The sequence below is a fragment of the Engraulis encrasicolus genome, chromosome 8 (genome assembly GCF_034702125.1).
Source record: "Engraulis encrasicolus isolate BLACKSEA-1 chromosome 8, IST_EnEncr_1.0, whole genome shotgun sequence".
NCBI classification, from domain to species: domain Eukaryota; kingdom Metazoa; phylum Chordata; class Actinopteri; order Clupeiformes; family Engraulidae; genus Engraulis; species Engraulis encrasicolus.
Window position 1 is genome coordinate 2,542,680 of NC_085864.1, and position 18,648 is coordinate 2,561,327.

At 46.3% G+C, this 18,648-nt stretch overlaps 2 protein-coding genes across 2 annotated transcripts in view; one reads left to right on the forward strand and one right to left on the reverse strand.

Moving 5' to 3' along the window:
- Positions 1–2,429: 2,429 nt before the first annotated feature.
- mtus2b (microtubule associated tumor suppressor candidate 2b) overlaps positions 2,430–18,648 on the reverse strand; it is a 95,051-nt gene continuing 78,832 nt past the window's right edge. The window contains exons 8-15 of the mRNA XM_063205922.1: positions 15,522–15,588; positions 13,514–13,728; positions 12,373–12,478; positions 11,739–11,812; positions 6,259–6,357; positions 4,736–4,855; positions 3,669–3,766; positions 2,430–2,831 (exon numbers count right to left, since the gene is read on the reverse strand). Coding sequence (XP_063061992.1) covers positions 2,621–2,831; positions 3,669–3,766; positions 4,736–4,855; positions 6,259–6,357; positions 11,739–11,812; positions 12,373–12,478; positions 13,514–13,728; positions 15,522–15,588 — 990 coding nt within the window. The 3' untranslated portion in view covers positions 2,430–2,620. The remainder of the gene's footprint in view (positions 2,832–3,668; positions 3,767–4,735; positions 4,856–6,258; positions 6,358–11,738; positions 11,813–12,372; positions 12,479–13,513; positions 13,729–15,521; positions 15,589–18,648) is intronic.
- LOC134453458 (solute carrier family 22 member 7-like) lies at positions 8,088–10,954 on the forward strand. Its single transcript, XM_063204267.1, has 3 exons — positions 8,088–8,997; positions 9,105–9,366; positions 9,558–10,954. Exons 1-3 carry the CDS (start codon positions 8,093–8,095, stop codon positions 10,059–10,061), a joined length of 1,671 nt encoding a protein of 556 aa, XP_063060337.1. The 5' UTR covers positions 8,088–8,092; the 3' UTR covers positions 10,062–10,954.

Consider the following 18,648-nt stretch of genomic DNA (forward strand, 5'->3'; position numbering starts at 1 on the left):
CCACCTGACCTGTCATACGATGTCCAATTTTATTTGCAATACTTTGCCACACCACATGCAGTATGTACTGTACTATAGGTCCCTCTGTTTCAGACTTGCGCAGCTCTTGCTGGTGAGTGGTTTGCCTGCAGGAGAGGCGCATGGTAAAAGGCGCTTTATGAAAGGGAAATGCAAAGGAAAAATAACAAGAAAGAAAGAATGAAAGAAATAAAGGGAAAAAAAGGAAGGCTCTGTCCTGGTGTGTGTTTACATCCACAAGTACAATAGGAGGCCACAACATATAGCTTGAAATGTTTGAAAGCACAAACACATATGGGGGACAGGCACAGTGTTGCTTGAACCTACAGTAGTTCACCAGACTTTCAGATGTACCGAGTGAGAATATAACAACAATAATCTAATATACATAGGTGTTAGCCACTGACCTTTTTAACCAACTTAATTTGACACCTCAAAGATGAGGGGAAAAAGCGTTCCTCTCTTATGTTTACAAATACATGAAGAGAGGGACACTCAGGGAGCAGCACCTAATGAGACGTTTTAAGGTGCATGTTACACGTACGGTATACGGATGTCTTTAAATGTGGATATTTTTAAATCCATTCAATGCACATTCTAAAACTATGTGTACGTGTCAGTGAGAGGCCAAAATCAATGTGTTTTCAAAAATATCCAAATACGTACGTGCAAACATGATAAATTCGACTCTGTAAATATTTCATGAGTGTTAAGATTTAATGGTGAGGTTTGGATGACTGGGCAAGAGTTGGGCTGGGCACAAGCCAAGTGCAGTAGAGGAGACTGAGTGAAGGAGAGGACATAAGTTATGGCTGGGTAGAGGAGTGTAGGTTGATTAGTCATGGCTGGGTAGAGAGGAGTGGAGGTTGATTAGTTATGGCTGGGTAGAGGAGTGTAGGTTGATTAGTTATGGCTGGGTAGAGAGGAGTGGAGGTTGATTAGTTATGGCTGGGTAGAGGAGTGGAGGTTGATTAGTTATGGCTAGGTAGAGGAGTGGAGGTTGATTAGTTATGGCTGGGTAGAGGAGTGGAGGTTGATTAGTTATGGCTGGGTAGAGGAGTGGAGGTTGATTAGTTATGGCTGGGTAGAGGAGTGGTACTTGGGCACACTTCAAGGGGCAAACATTTACACATACGTATGGAGCAGTCACATGGAGATAGTGTAAGAGACATACTGCTGTTGGGCATGACTAAGGGGGATCTCATGATATGATGGAAAAAGAAAAGGGTTGAGACGGGTGGGGAACCTATATGTCTCGAGGGACGTTTACGAAAATATCATTTTCATGTTATGCAGATTCACATGAAATATGACATGTTTTGTTTTAGAAATTACATTTGCAATACAATTAAGATGTATTTCAGGGGACCTACAGAAGGTAGGGTCTGTCTTAAAGGTGTCTGCCTTCAATATAGGCCGGGGGAAGTGCAGGGGGAAATCCTGGTTTGTGTTCATAGTATGGTTCTTGGAGGAGTTTTACGGCCCTTGGAGGAATTTGAAATGGCAAGCAGAAGAGAAGGGTCAATGGTAAAGAGAGCCATGGGCGCAGAGCTGCACGCTTCCATCCAGCTTGACAGCCTACCCGCTTACCACCTTGACTAGATCCCCTGAAAAGGGAAAAGCTTTCCCCTATCAAATGTAATTTCTGAAGTTACTTTACAAAAAAAAATGTATCAGCTATTTATTCTTGGAGGTTTTCATGTCATATTTCATGCAAAACTGCACAACATGGCCTTTCCGACGGTGATAGTCGCACACCTCTGACACCGTTTTACGCCACACAACTTTGACTAATAAATGTTCTGCGGAAACACTGGTGGATGGATGACAGGCGCGTGAGGTACAGGCAGAGGAGTCAAAGCCTGTGGTTAGAGATGGGATGTGTAGAGGAATCAGCCAGATGTGGAGGAGGTGTACACCTATGCAGGCCGACCGTGAGGCCAACACTGAAGAAGGTTAAGACTGAAACGTCTCACGGGCATAAAAAGTCAATAGTCACTAGGAGTGCTGTCTTCTCCGTTTTCTTTTGGCTGGAGGGATAAGGCAGATGTGGAGGCGGTGTAGAATTATGCATGGTTGGCAGGGGAACAGTGATGGAGAATCCAAGGGGCACAGGCGGATGATAGATATTTCCAATCTGGGAGATCCATACGTTTGGAAACGCCAGGCCTCTGTCCAAATGTGTAAGCGGATGCACAATAATGGTTGCATATTCGCAATGCCGAATTTGGACAAGGCTTAATGAAGTTTAAGGAGGACTGGACAGAGTGGTGCACTCCAGGACAAGGTATGAATAAAAACGTCTGGGTGCAAAAGCAGAGTCAAAGTTCTAGACGGTATGCAGTGCGTGGGAGTTTTTTTTAGTGTCTGTTTTTTTTCTGTTTTTGGGTGCTTTTGTAGGGTCTCTGGTTTGGGCGTTTCATGTATGATTTATCCTCTTGGGTGTGTGTGTGTGTGTGTGTGTGTGTTTCTCATAAGGTCTCTGGTCTTTTGTAGGTTCTTTGTTTTTGGGTGTTTGATCTCTGGGTGTTATTTTGTGAGGTCTCTGTTTTTGGGGTGTGGTTTTGAAGCGTCTCTTGTTGTTTTTGGACGGTGAATGGGCTCATCTGGGGAAGGGCTTGGCAAAGTGCGAGGGGGAGGTGGGCCCCGACGGCGCTCGGTGAAGGGGCGAGCCCTGGGGGGACATGCGGGGGCTCAGGTCACCCGTCTGCAGTCGCCATAGCAACTCCTCGTTGTTGCGACTGAGGCGCTTCTTCTCGTTGGACTCCTTCTCCACATACTCCTGCAGGTTGGCGTTCTCCTCCGACAGTTGCCTGGTGAAGAGGGAGAGAGAGAGGGGGGGGGGGTGTTGGAGGCAGGTCGGGCTCTTGTGATGATTGTGAAGACTTCAAGACTCTTGATGTAATTTTGTAATGTAGTTCCCTATACTACAATGTAGGTGTAATAGCAATAACAAGTATCATCATCGTCATCATAATAATCATCATCATTGTCATCATCACTACTGCAGATGGAAATTAGCTTCTATAATCTGGTGCAAGTTGCCTTTCTACTAAACTAAACTAAACCATCATCACACTATGACTATAATAAACACAACAAACACTAGCACTTAACCTGGCTATGTCCTGGTGATGCCCCCTGGACATGAGTGCTAGTGTTTGTGGGTTAACTTGACATGGCAAAGTTAAGTGTTAGTGTTTGTGAGTTACCTGGACATGGTGAGGTTAAGTGCTAGTGTTTGTGGGTTAACTTGACATGGTGAGGTTAAGTGCTAGTGTTTGTGAGTTACCTGGACATGGTGAGGTTGAGTGCTAGTGTTTGTGAGTTACCTTCACATTTGAGGTTAAGTGCTAGTGTTTGTGAGTTACCTTCACATTTGAGGTTAAGTGCTAGTGCTTGTGAGTTACCTGGACATGGCGAGGTTAAGTGCTAGTGTTTGTGAGTTACCTTGACATGGTGAGGTTGAGTGCTAGTGTTTGTGAGTTACCTGGACATGGTGAGGTTAAGTGCTAGTGTTTGTGAGTTACCTGGACATGGCGAGGTTAAGTGCTAGTGTTTGTGAGTTACCTGGACATGGTGAGGTTAAGTGCTAGTGTTTGTGAGTTACCTGGACATGGTGAGGTTGAGTGCTAGTGTTTGTGAGTTACCTGGACATGGCGAGGTTGCTCTCGATGCGGGCCTTCAGGTCCTCGTTCTGTTGCTGCAGGACCTGCACGCGCTCCTCCAGCACCACGTTCTTCTGGGCCTGCTCAAGAGAACAAGAGCACACACCAGGCCACATTCAATTCTTTTATACCACAGCACTCGCCTGGTTTTCACGACTTCCAATGCTCTGCGAACTGATTGCGTCACACTAGGATGGGCGGGCCCAGAATACCACAGTACTAAATTCAATGCCGCCCCAAATGCAATCATTTCAATTTCATTTTGCCATTATGCATACAATTGATCTCAGCCAAAAACGCTCAGAAGTGATTGCCATACATTTTACATTTTTTAAATATCTTTATTTAAAACATCTAATTCAAAATCAATCATTTTAGGGAAATCACATTTTCTGATTTTTTTTGTGAGGCCATGGGTCCTTTCTCTTGTAAGTTGTTCAAAAGCAGCAAGGTAACGTCATGCTCTCTGTTGCATATTCTGTGTACTCTGCCAAACAGAGCTTTTATCATTTAGCAAATCATCTATACAACCCCATGGGACAAAGGTAAAACAAAAACCATGACGATTCACCACTGATGGGCACTTCTCTTCACGCACTGCCAAACCCACTTTGTCCCAGGTCAAGCTAAACCTATACATATTACATGCATACTGCATATACATTACATAGTTAAAACGTTATTGAAAGGAGAACATGCAATATCCCCAGTTGCAAAGGCAAACACAAGGATATGTCTCCAACTTTAATCTGTCTGAATTTGGTCCACCTGAGCACAGTGGCTTTCGTTGACTAGCAGATTGATAAATAAGAATAGATTATCACTACCTGTCTACCGTGTTCACAAGTCTGGGATGACTGGGTATCAAATGGGTCTAAAATGAATTATTGCCAGCTACATCCATTTAAGAGGTACCATTTTCAGTAGCTTTATTATATAGTCTGGGTATATTGTGTGTTTGGTGGGTGTAAAATAGGTCTAAATCATCAACTATGTACAGTATGTCCAAAATAGGTTTAAATCATCAACTATCTCCATTTAAGGGGTACCATTTTCTCGAGCTCTAAGATCTTCAGCTCCTGCTCGTGGATCTGCTGGTTCTTCATCTCCAGAACCTCCTTCAGGCTCTTCAGGTCCTCCTCGATATGCCTGTACGGCGCCAGGGCATCCTGCAAACATACAATGACCAAAAAACAAACACGTGAGAAGTAAATAAAATTCCAACAGAAGGAGCAGGCCAGAGGTAGGCAAACTCAGGCCCGGGGACCATACGCGGCCCACTGAGCCCTTTTACCTGGCCCGCAGAGCCTTCACAAGAACTGAAAATATAAAGCGATACTGTCACCCAACATTTGAAGAATGGTTACGCAAGACAGGTGTGTGCATTTTTTAGATTAACCTGTCCATACAGTAGGGTACTGCAGTCATTTAAATACATTTCACTATAATGTGTAGGAAAGAAACGGTCAACAACGTATGTCAACGTACTGTATATTATTTCTTCTTATAGATATAGGCATGTGGCTGCACCCTGACCCTTTGGTAAATATTCTCTATAACCAATATGGCCCTTGAGCCAAAATAATTGCCCCTTTGGAATACACATTGTGCATGGACTGATTGTTTGAAAGTGAGAAGGGCAATGTCTGCCCCACATCCTCAAGCTGGAGGAAGACACAGTGATCTGAAAAATGTTGTTAGGCAAACATGAGCATTTAACCAGGATTGCAAGAATTATTTCTTGTTCAGTCCCCCACCTCTAAAGAGTTATAAATCTGCCTGGGTGGGTGGATTGAGTGCTGAATTGTGGTTGCTCACCTTCACTCTTCTATGTGATTTAGACACATGGCCTCTTTCGTGCTGCTTAACACACTCAGTTGTAGGTTAGAAGGTGGGGTCAAAGATGTCCAAATTGCAGTTAAATATCAACTCCTCTTCCACTTCTTCCTTCAAGTGAACTGCTAACCTGACTGCATAAATTAATAATGTCACCTATTTGTTAAGGGGTAGTGTGTGGAGGGTCTCAAGGCTATGGCACAAAGATGCAGCAGGGGGCAGTATATGTAGTTCTACCCTTTTCCAACCACAGTAGAGAAACAATGAGCCAGTGACTGCTTACACCTTCTGACAGCTTATTTTTTGCATGAATCCATCTCACCTGTCTCTCACCAGATGAATGTGCCTTAATGCCACAAACTCGCTCGCTGTGCGGAAACACACAGATCTGGCAAGAGCCAAGTTAGTATACCTTCTCAAATATTGACTTCTTTGTGTTAAGTGCCCATCAAAACACACACACACACACACACACACACACACACACACACACACACACACACACACACACACACACACACACACACACACACACACACACACACACACACACACACACACACACACACACACACACACACACACACACACACACACACACACACCTGCTGTATTGACACCATGGATACGAAAATAACAGCCTATGCCACATTGCTTCTGGTACAGCATGGAACCAAACACACACACACAGACACAGACACACAGAGCAACATGAGGGATAGCAAGGCCACATTACCACTATCTGTTCATCTGTGCTCTTCCTCAGGGCCTCTTCGAAGCGTTTGGCCCGATCCCGCAGGCTGCGGTTCTGAAAGGTGAGCGTGTCCACCTGGTCCTGTCCAACACACACAGGGCACAGAACCACAATTAATGACACACACACACACACACACACACACACACACACACACACACACACACACACACACACACACACACACACACACACACACACACACACACACACACACACACCCGCACACGCACATGCACACGCAGACACACACACACACGCACACACACAAACACTCTAGACCAGTTACATGGACAATTACCAAATTCCAAGACACAGACACATGCACAGACACTACACAGACCTATGCTTGACAGACTCATGACATGTTAGAGCAACTGTTATTGACTCAAGCAAACACAGGAATTTGTGAATCCCAAATGCTTAGTGTGTTAACAAGGTCAGGTTTCATACACTTTTTCATCAGTTTTTTTCCATGACTTTCCCAAAACCTTTCACTGAATTTCCAGGACCAAAAGATCAATGAGCAATCACGCACATGCGGGGGTGGGGGCATATACATAGTCTATATTATAAATACGTTTCTGTCAGAACCATTTCAGTCAAGAAACACAAGAAATTTATTTTATTGAAATTATGAATTACATATGGTGGTATAGCTCTGTTCGGAGGAACCCCCCTATTTCCATGAGCAGCATGGAAAAGCATTTAGTCAGGGGGCAGCAGCAGTTTAGGGAATTCTCATCCCAGCAAGACAGGGCTAGAGATAACCCCCCATGAACAGAGCCAAGCAACGTGACAAGAGAACATGTCACATCATACACGACAGGGTGGAGCAGGGGAGGTGGTGGGTAGCAAAAACCGAGCAGCATACAGTTGAGAGGAAGTGGATAGAATTTAAAAGGCGTGCCGAAGCCGTGTGGCCAATCGCTAGGGAAGAAGATTGTCAGCTGAGGGAATGCACCTGGATCAATTAGGAACTAATTAGATGAAGGGGAAGGCGGCAAGCTTCTTGACTACCATGGCCTGGCCAGAACTGACGTTAGTACTTTAATTTGTAAATATATATTTATACTATAGGCTGAAAAGATTCACTTGGGCTGAAACCCAAACTAGCTCCTCCTGTTCTTACCTGTTGATTGCGGCCTTATGATGCTTAACATCATTGATGCTCAAAGTTTTACTCAAAGGCAAAATTCAAAGGTCATTATCTCATTTGCAATTGGGATAATGAATGGGGACAAGCTTGCCAAAAAAGTTGCTTTGCCAAGGTCGATCACGAGGATCTCAAGGTTTCTCCACGGAGGTGGAGCGCAACCGAGGCAAGAAGCCACAAGCAACAGGAGTGGAGGGGAAGAACTAGTTTGAAGTTCACCCTTGATGTGGGATGGGTTTAACCTATTGCAATGATTATGAGTAAATGGGTGCCTTTATTGTATTTATGCCCAGTGCCTTCCAGTTTACTTTCTCTTAAGTAGAGTGACAGACTTGTTTCTACCCAGTATGTGATGAAACATGTTTTTTCAAACCTTTTTCTTGGTTGGCATATATTATAACCGCAAAGTACTGGATTCCTAGGAACTGTGTAACAGTCCTATATCTGTGTTAATATACTACATGCCCGAATCTGTGGACAGGTTACCGTGAGGTCAGTAACTTATTTCCTTTCAGTCCACAGAATGCTTCACTCGCCAATCTTCATCTGTTTGCAGTACTTGCACCCTCATGAGAGAGCGGCAGGAAGAGAGAGAGAGGGATATAAAAACCAGTCCTGAAGAGGGGCTTGCTCTTCTTTTCCCCTGACTAGAAGACGAGGATGAAGTTTGAGAACCTGCTGGTTGAGGTGGGAGGTTTTGGCTGGCACCAGGCAATTGTCGTCCTCCTGCTAGTCATCCCCCGCCTGACCATTCCCTTCAATTTCCTGCTGCCAAACTTCATAGGCGCTGTGCCGTCTCACCATTGTGACATCAGCATTCTAGAATCAGAATGGGGAGCAGCAGCAGAGAACCTGACTCGGGAACAATGGCTGAATGTGAGCATTCCGAGGCAGGAGGACGGCCAGCTGTCGTCCTGCGAGATGTTCCTTGAGCCGCAGTTCCAGCTACTGGGCAACGTGTCGCTCCACAACACCACAACAACAACATCTGACCTGCCCACTGTGAAGTGCCAGAAGGGCTGGGTGTACGACAACAGCTCCTTCTCCAGCACCATGGCCACGGAGCTGAACCTGGTGTGCCAGCGCAAGAGCATGAACAAGGCCACGGCCACCATCTTCTTCATCGGCGTGATGGTAGGGGCCGCGTTCTTTGGCAGCATGAGTGACAGGTTTGGCCGCAAGCGCATGCTTTTGTGCGCCTACCTGCTGGGCATCACCTTCGGCATGGCCAGCGCCTTCACCCACGACTTTGTCACCTTCGCCGCCACGCGCTTCCTCACCGGGCTGGGCATCAGCGGCATCAGCCTCATCTCCATCGTCCTCTGCGTGGAGTGGGTGGACATCGACCACCGCACCTTGGTCGGGGTCATGATCAGCCTGGACTGGACGACGGGCACCGTGCTGCTGCCCGGCATTGCGTACTTGGTCGGGGAGTGGCGCTACCTGGTGGTGACTGTCACCAGCCCTCTCGTGCTGGCCACCATCACCTGGTGGTGGCTGCCTGAGTCCGCGCGGTGGCTGATCGCCAACGGGAGGCTGGACGAGGCGCACTACTACCTGACCAGGTAACACACCACACACACAGACACACACACACAGACACACACACACACACACATATACACACACACGCACGGCGTTCACTTGCTCCCTCTATTACTACCTGACCCAGGTGTGCCCGCGCCAATGGCAGGGCGCAGGTGATGACGGATATGAAGCCGCACGCACTGTCCAAGGTCATCATCGCGGAATCTAGCGGCGGCAGGAAGTACAGCTACCTGGACCTGCTACGGACGCCCAAGCTGAGACGCATCGCCATGGTGACGGCCACCGTCTGGTTCAGCGTGGCCTTCACCTACTACGGCATCAGCCTCAACATCACCGGCTTCGGACTCAACATCTACCTCACCCAGCTCATCTATGGAGCCATCGAGGTGCGTTTATTCCATTTACTTATCACATTAATGACTCAGCATCTACCTCACCCAGCTCACTTGTGCATTTATTTAAATTATTATTAATATTTGAGTAGTGGCACTGGCCATCGATTTTCGATTTTCTAATTCCCATCCCTAGTGCATACTGGTGTTTAACACTACTTTTGAAATGTATTCCAACCCTCCAGGTGCCGGCGAAGCTCCTCATCTACGTCTGCCTGGACAGGATCGGTCGGCGCCTCAGCCTGGTCAGCACCTTCCTGGCCACGGGCACCTGCTTGGCCGTGAACGTGTTCCTGCCATCCCGCCTGACCTTAGCCCGGACCGCGATGGCCATCCTGGGCAAGGGTCTGTCCGAGTCCTCCTTCACCTGCATCTTCCTCTACACCACTGAGCTGTACCCCACGGTGGTGCGGCAGAACGGCCTGGGCTTCAGCTCCTTCATGGCCCGCATCGGGGTGTCCCTGGCCCCGCTCATGGGGCTCCTGGAGGACGTCTGGGGCCCATTGCCGGGCCTGCTGTTCTGCGCCGTGGCCATAGCGGCAGGTCTCGCGGCCTTGCTGCTCCCCGAGACTCACAACGTGCGGCTGCCGGAGACCATCGAGGACGTGGAGCAGACCAGGAGGTGGTCGGTGGCCAGTACCGACGAGCACTGGAAGGAGGCCGAGGCTGAGGCTGCATCCGGGAAGTGACAGCCGCACCGTGGTGGTGTCCAGCATTGCCAGATGTCGCCAATGATTTCCAGCCCAACAAATGCTCAAAAACTGCCTGAAGGCACCACATCTTGCCTCACTTGAACTAAAGTCTATTGATTTCTATGGTGACACATCTACAGAAAGCTACTGCCTAAATCAACATACGTACTTGAAGATGGCCATCCTAAACAGCCCAAATGGGTGGGAAACTGCCAGATCTAGCAACCGTGGTTGTGTCAACACAGTACTGGCTACAATGTCATGCGGTTTTGCCACAACAGTAAATGCAGTTACATTGCCATGATCAGTGCTTTAAGTGGATTAGTATGGAGTACTGGCACCTCTCAATTGTTGCCCTTAGAGCAACAAGCATTTTTTTTTCTGTGTACCTGTATAATACTGCCATTCACTTTTTTTTCATTGAGTTACGTAATGGAGTAGACAACATGGTACTCATGAGAGTCAGTAAAGCATGATCATGTCCTACCTACTGTATGTAATGTACCCTGTATCTTACAATACACTCATTGTAGTGTCAACTATGTCAAAGCGTAAGGATTACTGTAGATAGTACCATGAGATGTATTAGAGTAGATTAGAGTCTGATCTAGGGTCACAGTTCAGTGGGTGAGAATATGCTGCCTGATACTGTTTGAATATAACTTTTAAAGCATGTGAATGCAGTGTGTCTAAAATGTTTTGTAGGAATGCATTTCAATGGTTTCAGAATGTGTGTCAAAAATACTGGGCAGTGCACTATAAGTACAGCACATAGGGCTTAGGGTGCATGTAGGCCAAGGGTGTAATATTTTACGGTTTTGCATGATCTGTGTTTGAAGTTTAACACACAAAAAACTAGCTGTGAATAAATGGCTTGTTTATGGAGTAAATGATTTGCTGTGTCTCTTTTCCAAAGAAAAGCTCTATGAGAAAAGAGAAGCTGCAGTAGATGCAAAGCAAACAATCATTTTCATTTACAGTCTTGTAACCCATCATGTTTTAGGATAGACATGTTAGGGTAGGAAAATAGTACACCAGTGGGGTAATGTTCAGTCGAAACATACTGGGCATTCACCCTTTATCACGTCTTTTGTCTTTCAGTTGTAATCTCTGTCCTCTGTGTTCTCTGACAATCACAGGTGTAATGGTCAGAGAACACGTTTGATACCCCAAGATGTCTGGGTTTGAAGCCAGGCAGAAACACTCTCTTCTCCTTTGTCACACCGTTTGCATGTTTAAGGGCAGGGTTGTCAAACTCAAATTACTCATACTGGGTCAAAATTTAAAAAATGTGATAAAGTTACAGGCAAAACTCACTATTTATTAAAAAAAGACTGAAATTGTGCATGCACTCAGTTAATACTTAAAGGCCAATTTTACAAACACCCCATCATATACAGTAGTAGTTCAAATGTGCCTACAGACATTCTGCTGTGTATGAGATGTTACACTGGCCTGGGCCCACCCATAATTCCTATGATGAACCAAATATCAAGTTCAAGCCATTTTACAACATATTAATGGAGTATATAGAACAAGTGTAATACATATTTAGAATGATCTCGCGAGCCAATTGAAATGACACTGCCAGACAGATTTTGTTGCCAGGGGGCTGAGTTTGACATCCCTGCTGTAAGGTAAATGAAGTGCTGTGCTGTTGACATCGGCTAATACCTGCAGAGACAGTCTGAGCTTCTCAAAGTCTTCTTCTAAGGACTTCCTCTGCTGCTCATGGGCCATTTTAAGATCTAAAGGGAAACAAACACATTACATTACATTACACTGCATAACACTTCACAGATGCTGTTATCACACAAGTCCTTTTTATTACAAAGATTAGCCCTAGGTATTAAAGAAGACAAGAGAGGGCCATTGAAGGTAGAGTATGCCATTTTTTTTGTAGTTTATTCATAAAATGTATGCTGCTCATTAACAAACATTTTACCACCACCATCAGTGTCCATGATGAACTGGAAATGTGGGATCTATTGCATGTGTGTCATTTTGAAATACGCCACGGCCTACTAGTCACCTTTGGCTGCAAAACTTACTGAACATTGGTCAGACTTGTAACTATTAGGCTACTACTAGCAACTAGTCTATCACTATTATCACTAGTAACTGCGAGTAGTAGCGGGCAGCAAACCAAGGACTAAAATGACTTACTGGACTGAGGTGTGTGTGTGTGTGTGTGTGTGTGTGTGTGTGTGTGTGTGTGTGTGTGTGTGTGTGTGTGTGTGTGTGTGTGTGTGTGTGTGTGTGTGTGTGTGTGTGTGTGTGTGTGTGTGTGTGTGCGTGCGTGACTCACTGCAGATGGTCCTGGCGTGCTCCTCTTGCAGCGTGGCTACAGTAGCGCTGTGAGTCTCTTCCATCTCCTGTAACGACGCTTCATGGTTCTCATTCAACTCCTCCGTCTAAAACACACACACACACACACACACACACACACACACACACACACACACACACACACACACACACACACACACACACACACACACACACACACACACACACACAGATTTAGTTTTTCAATCAGGCAAGAGATGCGCATACATTTCGACTCATCAAATATCACTCAAAAAACCAACATACCTCTGACTTTGTTGAGTGCAAAAGATTACCCATGATTCCTGAGGATGAGGCTAGAGGAGAAATGTCCGCTCTTACTAGTGTTTATGCTAGGCTACATTCATTCACACATTATATATCCTGCTATATTTTCCTGTCTCTTTCTGCATTTTCTGTGCTATGTCTCTGGGTATAACTGACTGCATTCTGTTTGGGAAAAGTGAGCGAATGATCTGTGTATTGAACTTTGATCCAGCTTTGACATTGAAGTGCCAGTGTTTTCACTGCATGTTGTTGTAGCCTGGTGGTACAATGAGCCCAGGCTACAACCACACCATTCAGGGCATGGGAAGCCGAAGGGTTGGACTCAGAACCTTGCAAAGGCTTGAGATCAATGACTTAAGATTCTACAATGTAGTCACTGACTGGAATAATAGCATTAGAACGTTGCTGGTGAATTAGACTGTTGGTCGCGCTGTTTACAAAGCAAGTAAATACATGGTTTTGTAATGCTCCTGGTGCTCCTGCTCCTGGTGCTGTGCCTCCTCCCTGTGCGCCTGGTGCTGGCGCTGCAGACGGTGTGTGTGCGAGTGTGTGTGTGTGCACGCGTGTGGTATTGGTTTGTGTGTGTGTGTGTGTGTGTGTGTGTGTGTGTGTGTGTGTGTGTGTGTGTGTGTGTGTGTGTGTGTGTGTGTGTGTGTGTGTGTGTGTGTGTGTGTGTGTGTGTGTGTGTGCGCGCGGGTGTGGTACAGGTCTCTGTGTGCATGCGTGTGCGTGTGCGTGTGTGTGTGTGTGTGTGTGTGTGTGTGTGTGTGTGTGTGTGTGTGTGTGTGTGTGTGTGTGTGTGTGTGTGTGTGTGTGTGTGTGCGAATCTTCACCTGCTCCTGGTGCTGTGCCTGCACCTCCTCCATGTGCTCCTGGTGCTGGCGCTGCAGGCGGAGTGTGTGCGCACGGTGCTGGCAGGTCAGTCGCTCCTCCAGGGCCCCCAGCTCCAGCTCCTGCTGCTGCCGCAGACCCCGCAGCTCCTGCTCAAAGCGCTCCTCCAACTGCTGCTTCTCCCCACGCAGGCGCTCCCAACGGGCCACGCTGCAGGCTGAAGGACAGAGGAGAGAGGAGGAGAAACATGGTTCACTGGATGTATTGGGTGAGAGGAGGGATAATGAAATGTGTGTAGATTTATGGGAGGTTGGCAGCTCCTGCTCAAAGCACTCCTCCAACCGTTGATTGTCCCTGTGTAGGTGCAGAGGAGGAGAGGAGAAAAAAAGGTTAATGGGAGAGAGAGAGAGAGAGAGAGAGAGAGAGAGAGAGAGAGAGAGAGAGAGAGAGAGAGAGAGAGAGAGAGAGAGAAGATAGGATGGTACGCAACGAGCCACACTCAGCCTGATCTCTCAGACTTCCGTGGAATGGACACGGATCTTTGGGACTGAAAATCTGTGTCTGTGCCCCAGGACACCTGAGAAAATACAGTCTGTGTAAACGTAGAGCTGTGGGAATATAGAGAAAGCACTTCCGTGAGTCCATGATGAAAAAAAAACTTCCGTGACCAGGGGAACATAATTTTGTCAAAATCTGTGAAACTGACAGATTTTGTGTCCCAACAGTCTGTGTCCATTCCACAGAATTCTGAGAGATCATGTTGCCACACTGCAGGTTGAAGAGGAGGAGAGAGAGGAGAGAAGAGAGAGGACAGAGGGTTAGTGGTGGGGAGAGAGACAGGGGTGGGGAGAGATGAATGCAGTTTCATGGTTTGATGGAGGAGAAAGGACAGAGAAATATTGGGGGGGNTCTGGGTGGATAGGAGGAGAAACAGAGATAAGGAGTGGTGGAATGAAAGAGAGAGAGTGGAGGGTTGGAGTGGAGGGGGGAATGGAGGGTTGAATGGAGTATTAGGGGGTAATGGGTGGATAGGAGCAGAGATAATGCAGGGTGGCAGGAAGCAGCTCCCAAAGGGCCATACTGCAAGCGGAAGGAGTGGAGAGACAAAGGGTTAATGGGTGGAAACTGGGAGAGAGAGAGAGAGAGAGAGAGAGAGAGAGAGAGAGAGAGAGAGAGAGAGAGAGAGAGAGAGAGAGAGAGAGAGAGAGAGACAGATCTATCGGGGCATAACCCCCACAGCTACCAACATGCCACACTGGTTAATGGAGGAGAGAATTAGGGGTGAATGAAGAGGGATGATGGGTGGAGGTACATGTACAGTAGCAAAGAAAAAGGATCCTAAACTAAGAACGGTGCAGTGCAGTGCAGTGCAGTGCAGTGCAGTGCAGTGCAGTGCAGAGCAGTACAGTAAAGTACAGTACAATACAGTACAGTGCAGTACAGGGCGCAGTCCCCCCCAATGGAACTTATTAATTAACTATTTAGCACTGTCACTTTAATATAAGGTACGGTGACATATGTTAGCATTACAGAAATGAGTGAGTGAGGTCACTATGCTTTATCATATAGGGTCTTCCGACATGTGCTTCATCACTGTATAGTGACTTATCTGGCTGTCAGACACATGAGTGTGCATTTCCTATCTGACTCTGATATGACGTGCACCTGCTGCCTCTGGGATGTACTAGGGCCGTGGGGAGTGGGACAGACCAAATGTCAGCAGTGAGGATGTATAATCGGCCTACATGCCCTGCCTGTATATATTAACCGTATGACTCACACCCATGACACACAGACTCAATACATGCATACACATATGCATACACATACACACACACACATACACACACACACACACACACACACACACACACACACACACGCACACACATGCACAAACGGACCCAAACACACACAAGCACAAACACACACAGGCACACGCACATGCACACACAGACACACGCACACCCACACAGACACAGACACAAACACAAACACACACGGACTTACCCACTTCATCCCTGATTCGACCCAGTTCCTGGGACAGCTCCTTCTCCTTCACGCTGGCTCTCTCACTCTGCGATGCATATACAAAACACAAAAACAATATTTTAGACACTTAGACACTTTAGACACATCGTGTGCAATATGATACGTGAAATTTAAAATGCAGAATATTCACTGCCTATTTCTATCTACGTATTTATTTCTTCAGTTTGGTTTTACTTTCAATGGTTGAGATCAATTTAACTCTAAGTGGTCATAGAAATTACTATTGCAAAATGTTCTGTGGTCAGATTTTTGCGTGGGTTTTTACCAAAACAATTGTGCACCCATTGTTCAAGACGACACCCTTGAATCAGCTTTACAACACAACCGTACAAAGGCCAGACTCTTCCCCATCTAGCACAGTGTGTGCATGTGTGCGTGTGTGCGTGTGTGCGTGTGTGTGTGTGTGTGTGTGTGTGTGTGTGTGTGTGTGTGTGTGTGTGTGTGTGTGTGTGTGTATGTGTCACCGTCATCAATTTTATGATGTAATTCCCACCACAATGGATGTTCTACCCCGAAGTTCAGAATAGGCATCTTTACAGCACCCAGAGAAATGCCGTGTGATGTATGGCTATTGATTTCCCATAGGTCTAAAGTGACTCTACAGTCCACACCACACCAACCATACTGTGAACTCAGTCAGACAATACAGTAAGACCATCCCAGGTGGTAAATGTTCAGTTCTCAACAATGTTCATATGGTAATACCAGACAGCGTACAGGAAGAGACATAGCTCTATAGAATTTACTATTACGGGTACTACTCCTTTTCTATACAGCATAAAGCATAATGCTTTGCTGTCTGAGTAGTTTATAATACCAATTTGCATGACATATGCTACAACTAAATTGTCTTAATTGTGATGTTTACGTAAAGACATTACTACTCCACACACTCTTCTAGACTTCAAGATGAAGCATCAAATGATATCAGAATGAATTACAATTGGCCAACATGACAAATTATCAAATGATAGTGAATCGGATTACGAATTATGAAAATGAATATGTCATCGGCATATCATTGCTCAATAAACTGACATTCAGTATCAAATTACCCCTAACTAGCAAAAATGATTCCCATTGAGAAAGCACTGCTGTCCGTGCCAATCTAATCCCAATCGGTCACCAAACAGTCATCTGCATGACTCTGCATTTTATGGGAAGAAGCTATGACAATACCATCTCCATAGCAACCCCACGCTCATTGTCTCCCACCAGATCCATTGCTCTTTACACCCAAGGTCACACCCAAATCCCACTGTAGCGAACGGCTCTACCAGCACTCATGACCTTTCACCTTTAAGCTCCATTCCTCCCCCCTCAATGTGATTCTGCCATCTTGGATGTATTATATGCCGTTGTAAATCACAGTGTCTCCACCTGCATGTCCTCTCCTCCCACGAGACCTCATCTGCACTCATTTCCCCTCCATTATGCACTTCACTGCTCTCTAACACTTACAAACGGACTACAAACTACATACTGCAGCTGCAGCCTGTCAGCATCACAACAGTGATCTGTTCTCTCCTACGTCACTACTACTCTCTCTCTCACACACACACACACACACACGTATAGACTACACACGGCAGATGGAGCCTCTCAACAACAAGACAGTGCATTGCTCTTGCTCCCACGATAGTAGACACTACTAGCCACTACTACTCTCACACACATTTACAGATGCAGTCTGTCAACAACAACAACAAGGCAGTGTGCTGTTCTTGCTCCCACTCCACTTGTCAATCACTTACACTTACAGACTCAACTAAACACTGCAGATGCACCCTGCCAGTAACAACATGATAGTGTTGCTCACTACTACCCTGTCTGACTCTTACAGACAACACACTGCAGATGCCCCCCGCGTCATCATCAACAACAAGCCATTGCATTGCTCTCGCTCCCACTTAACTCGTCACTCACTCACTCACAGACTACTAAACACCAACAAGGAAGTGCATCATGCCAGCAGCTCTATTTTATATACAGTACATCCACAAACTCTCTTTCTCTTTTTCTCTCTCCCTTTCTGCCTCTCTCTCTCTCTCTCTCTCTCACTCTCTCTCTCTCTCTCTCTCTCTCTCTCTCTCTCTCTCTCTCTCTCGCACGCACGCACGCACGCACCCCAAAACACCGTCTCACTAACTGACTGATCTCTGCAGTCAACACACTCGGGCATAACTACTCAGTTTTTCTCCCTCTCACCCACACACTCACACTAACAACTCAATCCAAGAAAGCCAATCTTCACACCCAGCCAGCAGCACTGCAGGCTACAGCAGTGTATTGGGAGGCTCAGCCTTATATAGGAAGCTGGGAGATTTAATGCATCAATTACTGCCTTTATTGAGAAGGAAACAATTAGAGAGCCCTTACTGGAGCACTGTGGAAAATTACAACTGTAGAACTACAGGGAAAGAGAAGGAATAGAGGACAAGAAGAAAAGAAGACAGTAGGAGAAGAGGAGCAAAGCAAACCAGACGGAGAGTTGGGGAGAGGAAACAACAGGGGAGGAGCAAGGAGGTGATGAGAAGAGAGGAGAGGACCAACACAGAGCAGAGAGGAGAAGGAGAAGGAGTGAGGAGGATAGGAGAGGAGAGCAGAGGAGAGAAGAGGGAGTGAGGAGAGGAGAGGAGAGGAAAGGCTAAAACGATATGACAGATACAGCGCACATCATCATCTCCAAGGAGGGATACGGAAGGAGTGGGGAGGAGAGCAGAGAGGAGAAGAGAGGAGAAAAGAAGGGAGGAGAGGGAGTGAGGAGGAGAGGAGAGGAGAGAGGAGGGAGTGAGCAGAGGAGAGGAGAGGAGAGAAGAGAAGAGAAGAGAAGAGAAGAGAAGAGAAGAGAAGAGAAGAGAAGAGAAGAGAAGAGAAGAGAATAAGAGAGAATAAGAGAGAAGAGGAGGGGAGAGGCTAAAACGATATGAAAGATTCGGCACACATTATGCTCTCCTGCTTCAGCTTTCGAGGGCGCTCAGATCAGTCATAGAGTACAGGCTACAGTTTCACAATCACATGTTGCCTTGCACACATCCACTTATGTTCATATACAAAGAAACACACAGACTCACACCTTGATGAA

What these genes read in the sequence shown, in the direction of transcription:
- LOC134453458 (XM_063204267.1), top strand. Translation starts at nt 8,093, where the DNA reads ATGAAGTTTGAGAACCTGCTGGTTGAGGTGGGAGGTTTTGGCTGGCAC. An exon ending in GCGCACTACTACCTGACCAG is followed by an intron (nt 8,998 to 9,104) that starts GTAACACACCAC and finishes TACCTGACCCAG; the next exon opens with GTGTGCCCGCGCCAATGGCA. An exon ending in TCATCTATGGAGCCATCGAG is followed by an intron (nt 9,367 to 9,557) that starts GTGCGTTTATTC and finishes CCAACCCTCCAG; the next exon opens with GTGCCGGCGAAGCTCCTCAT.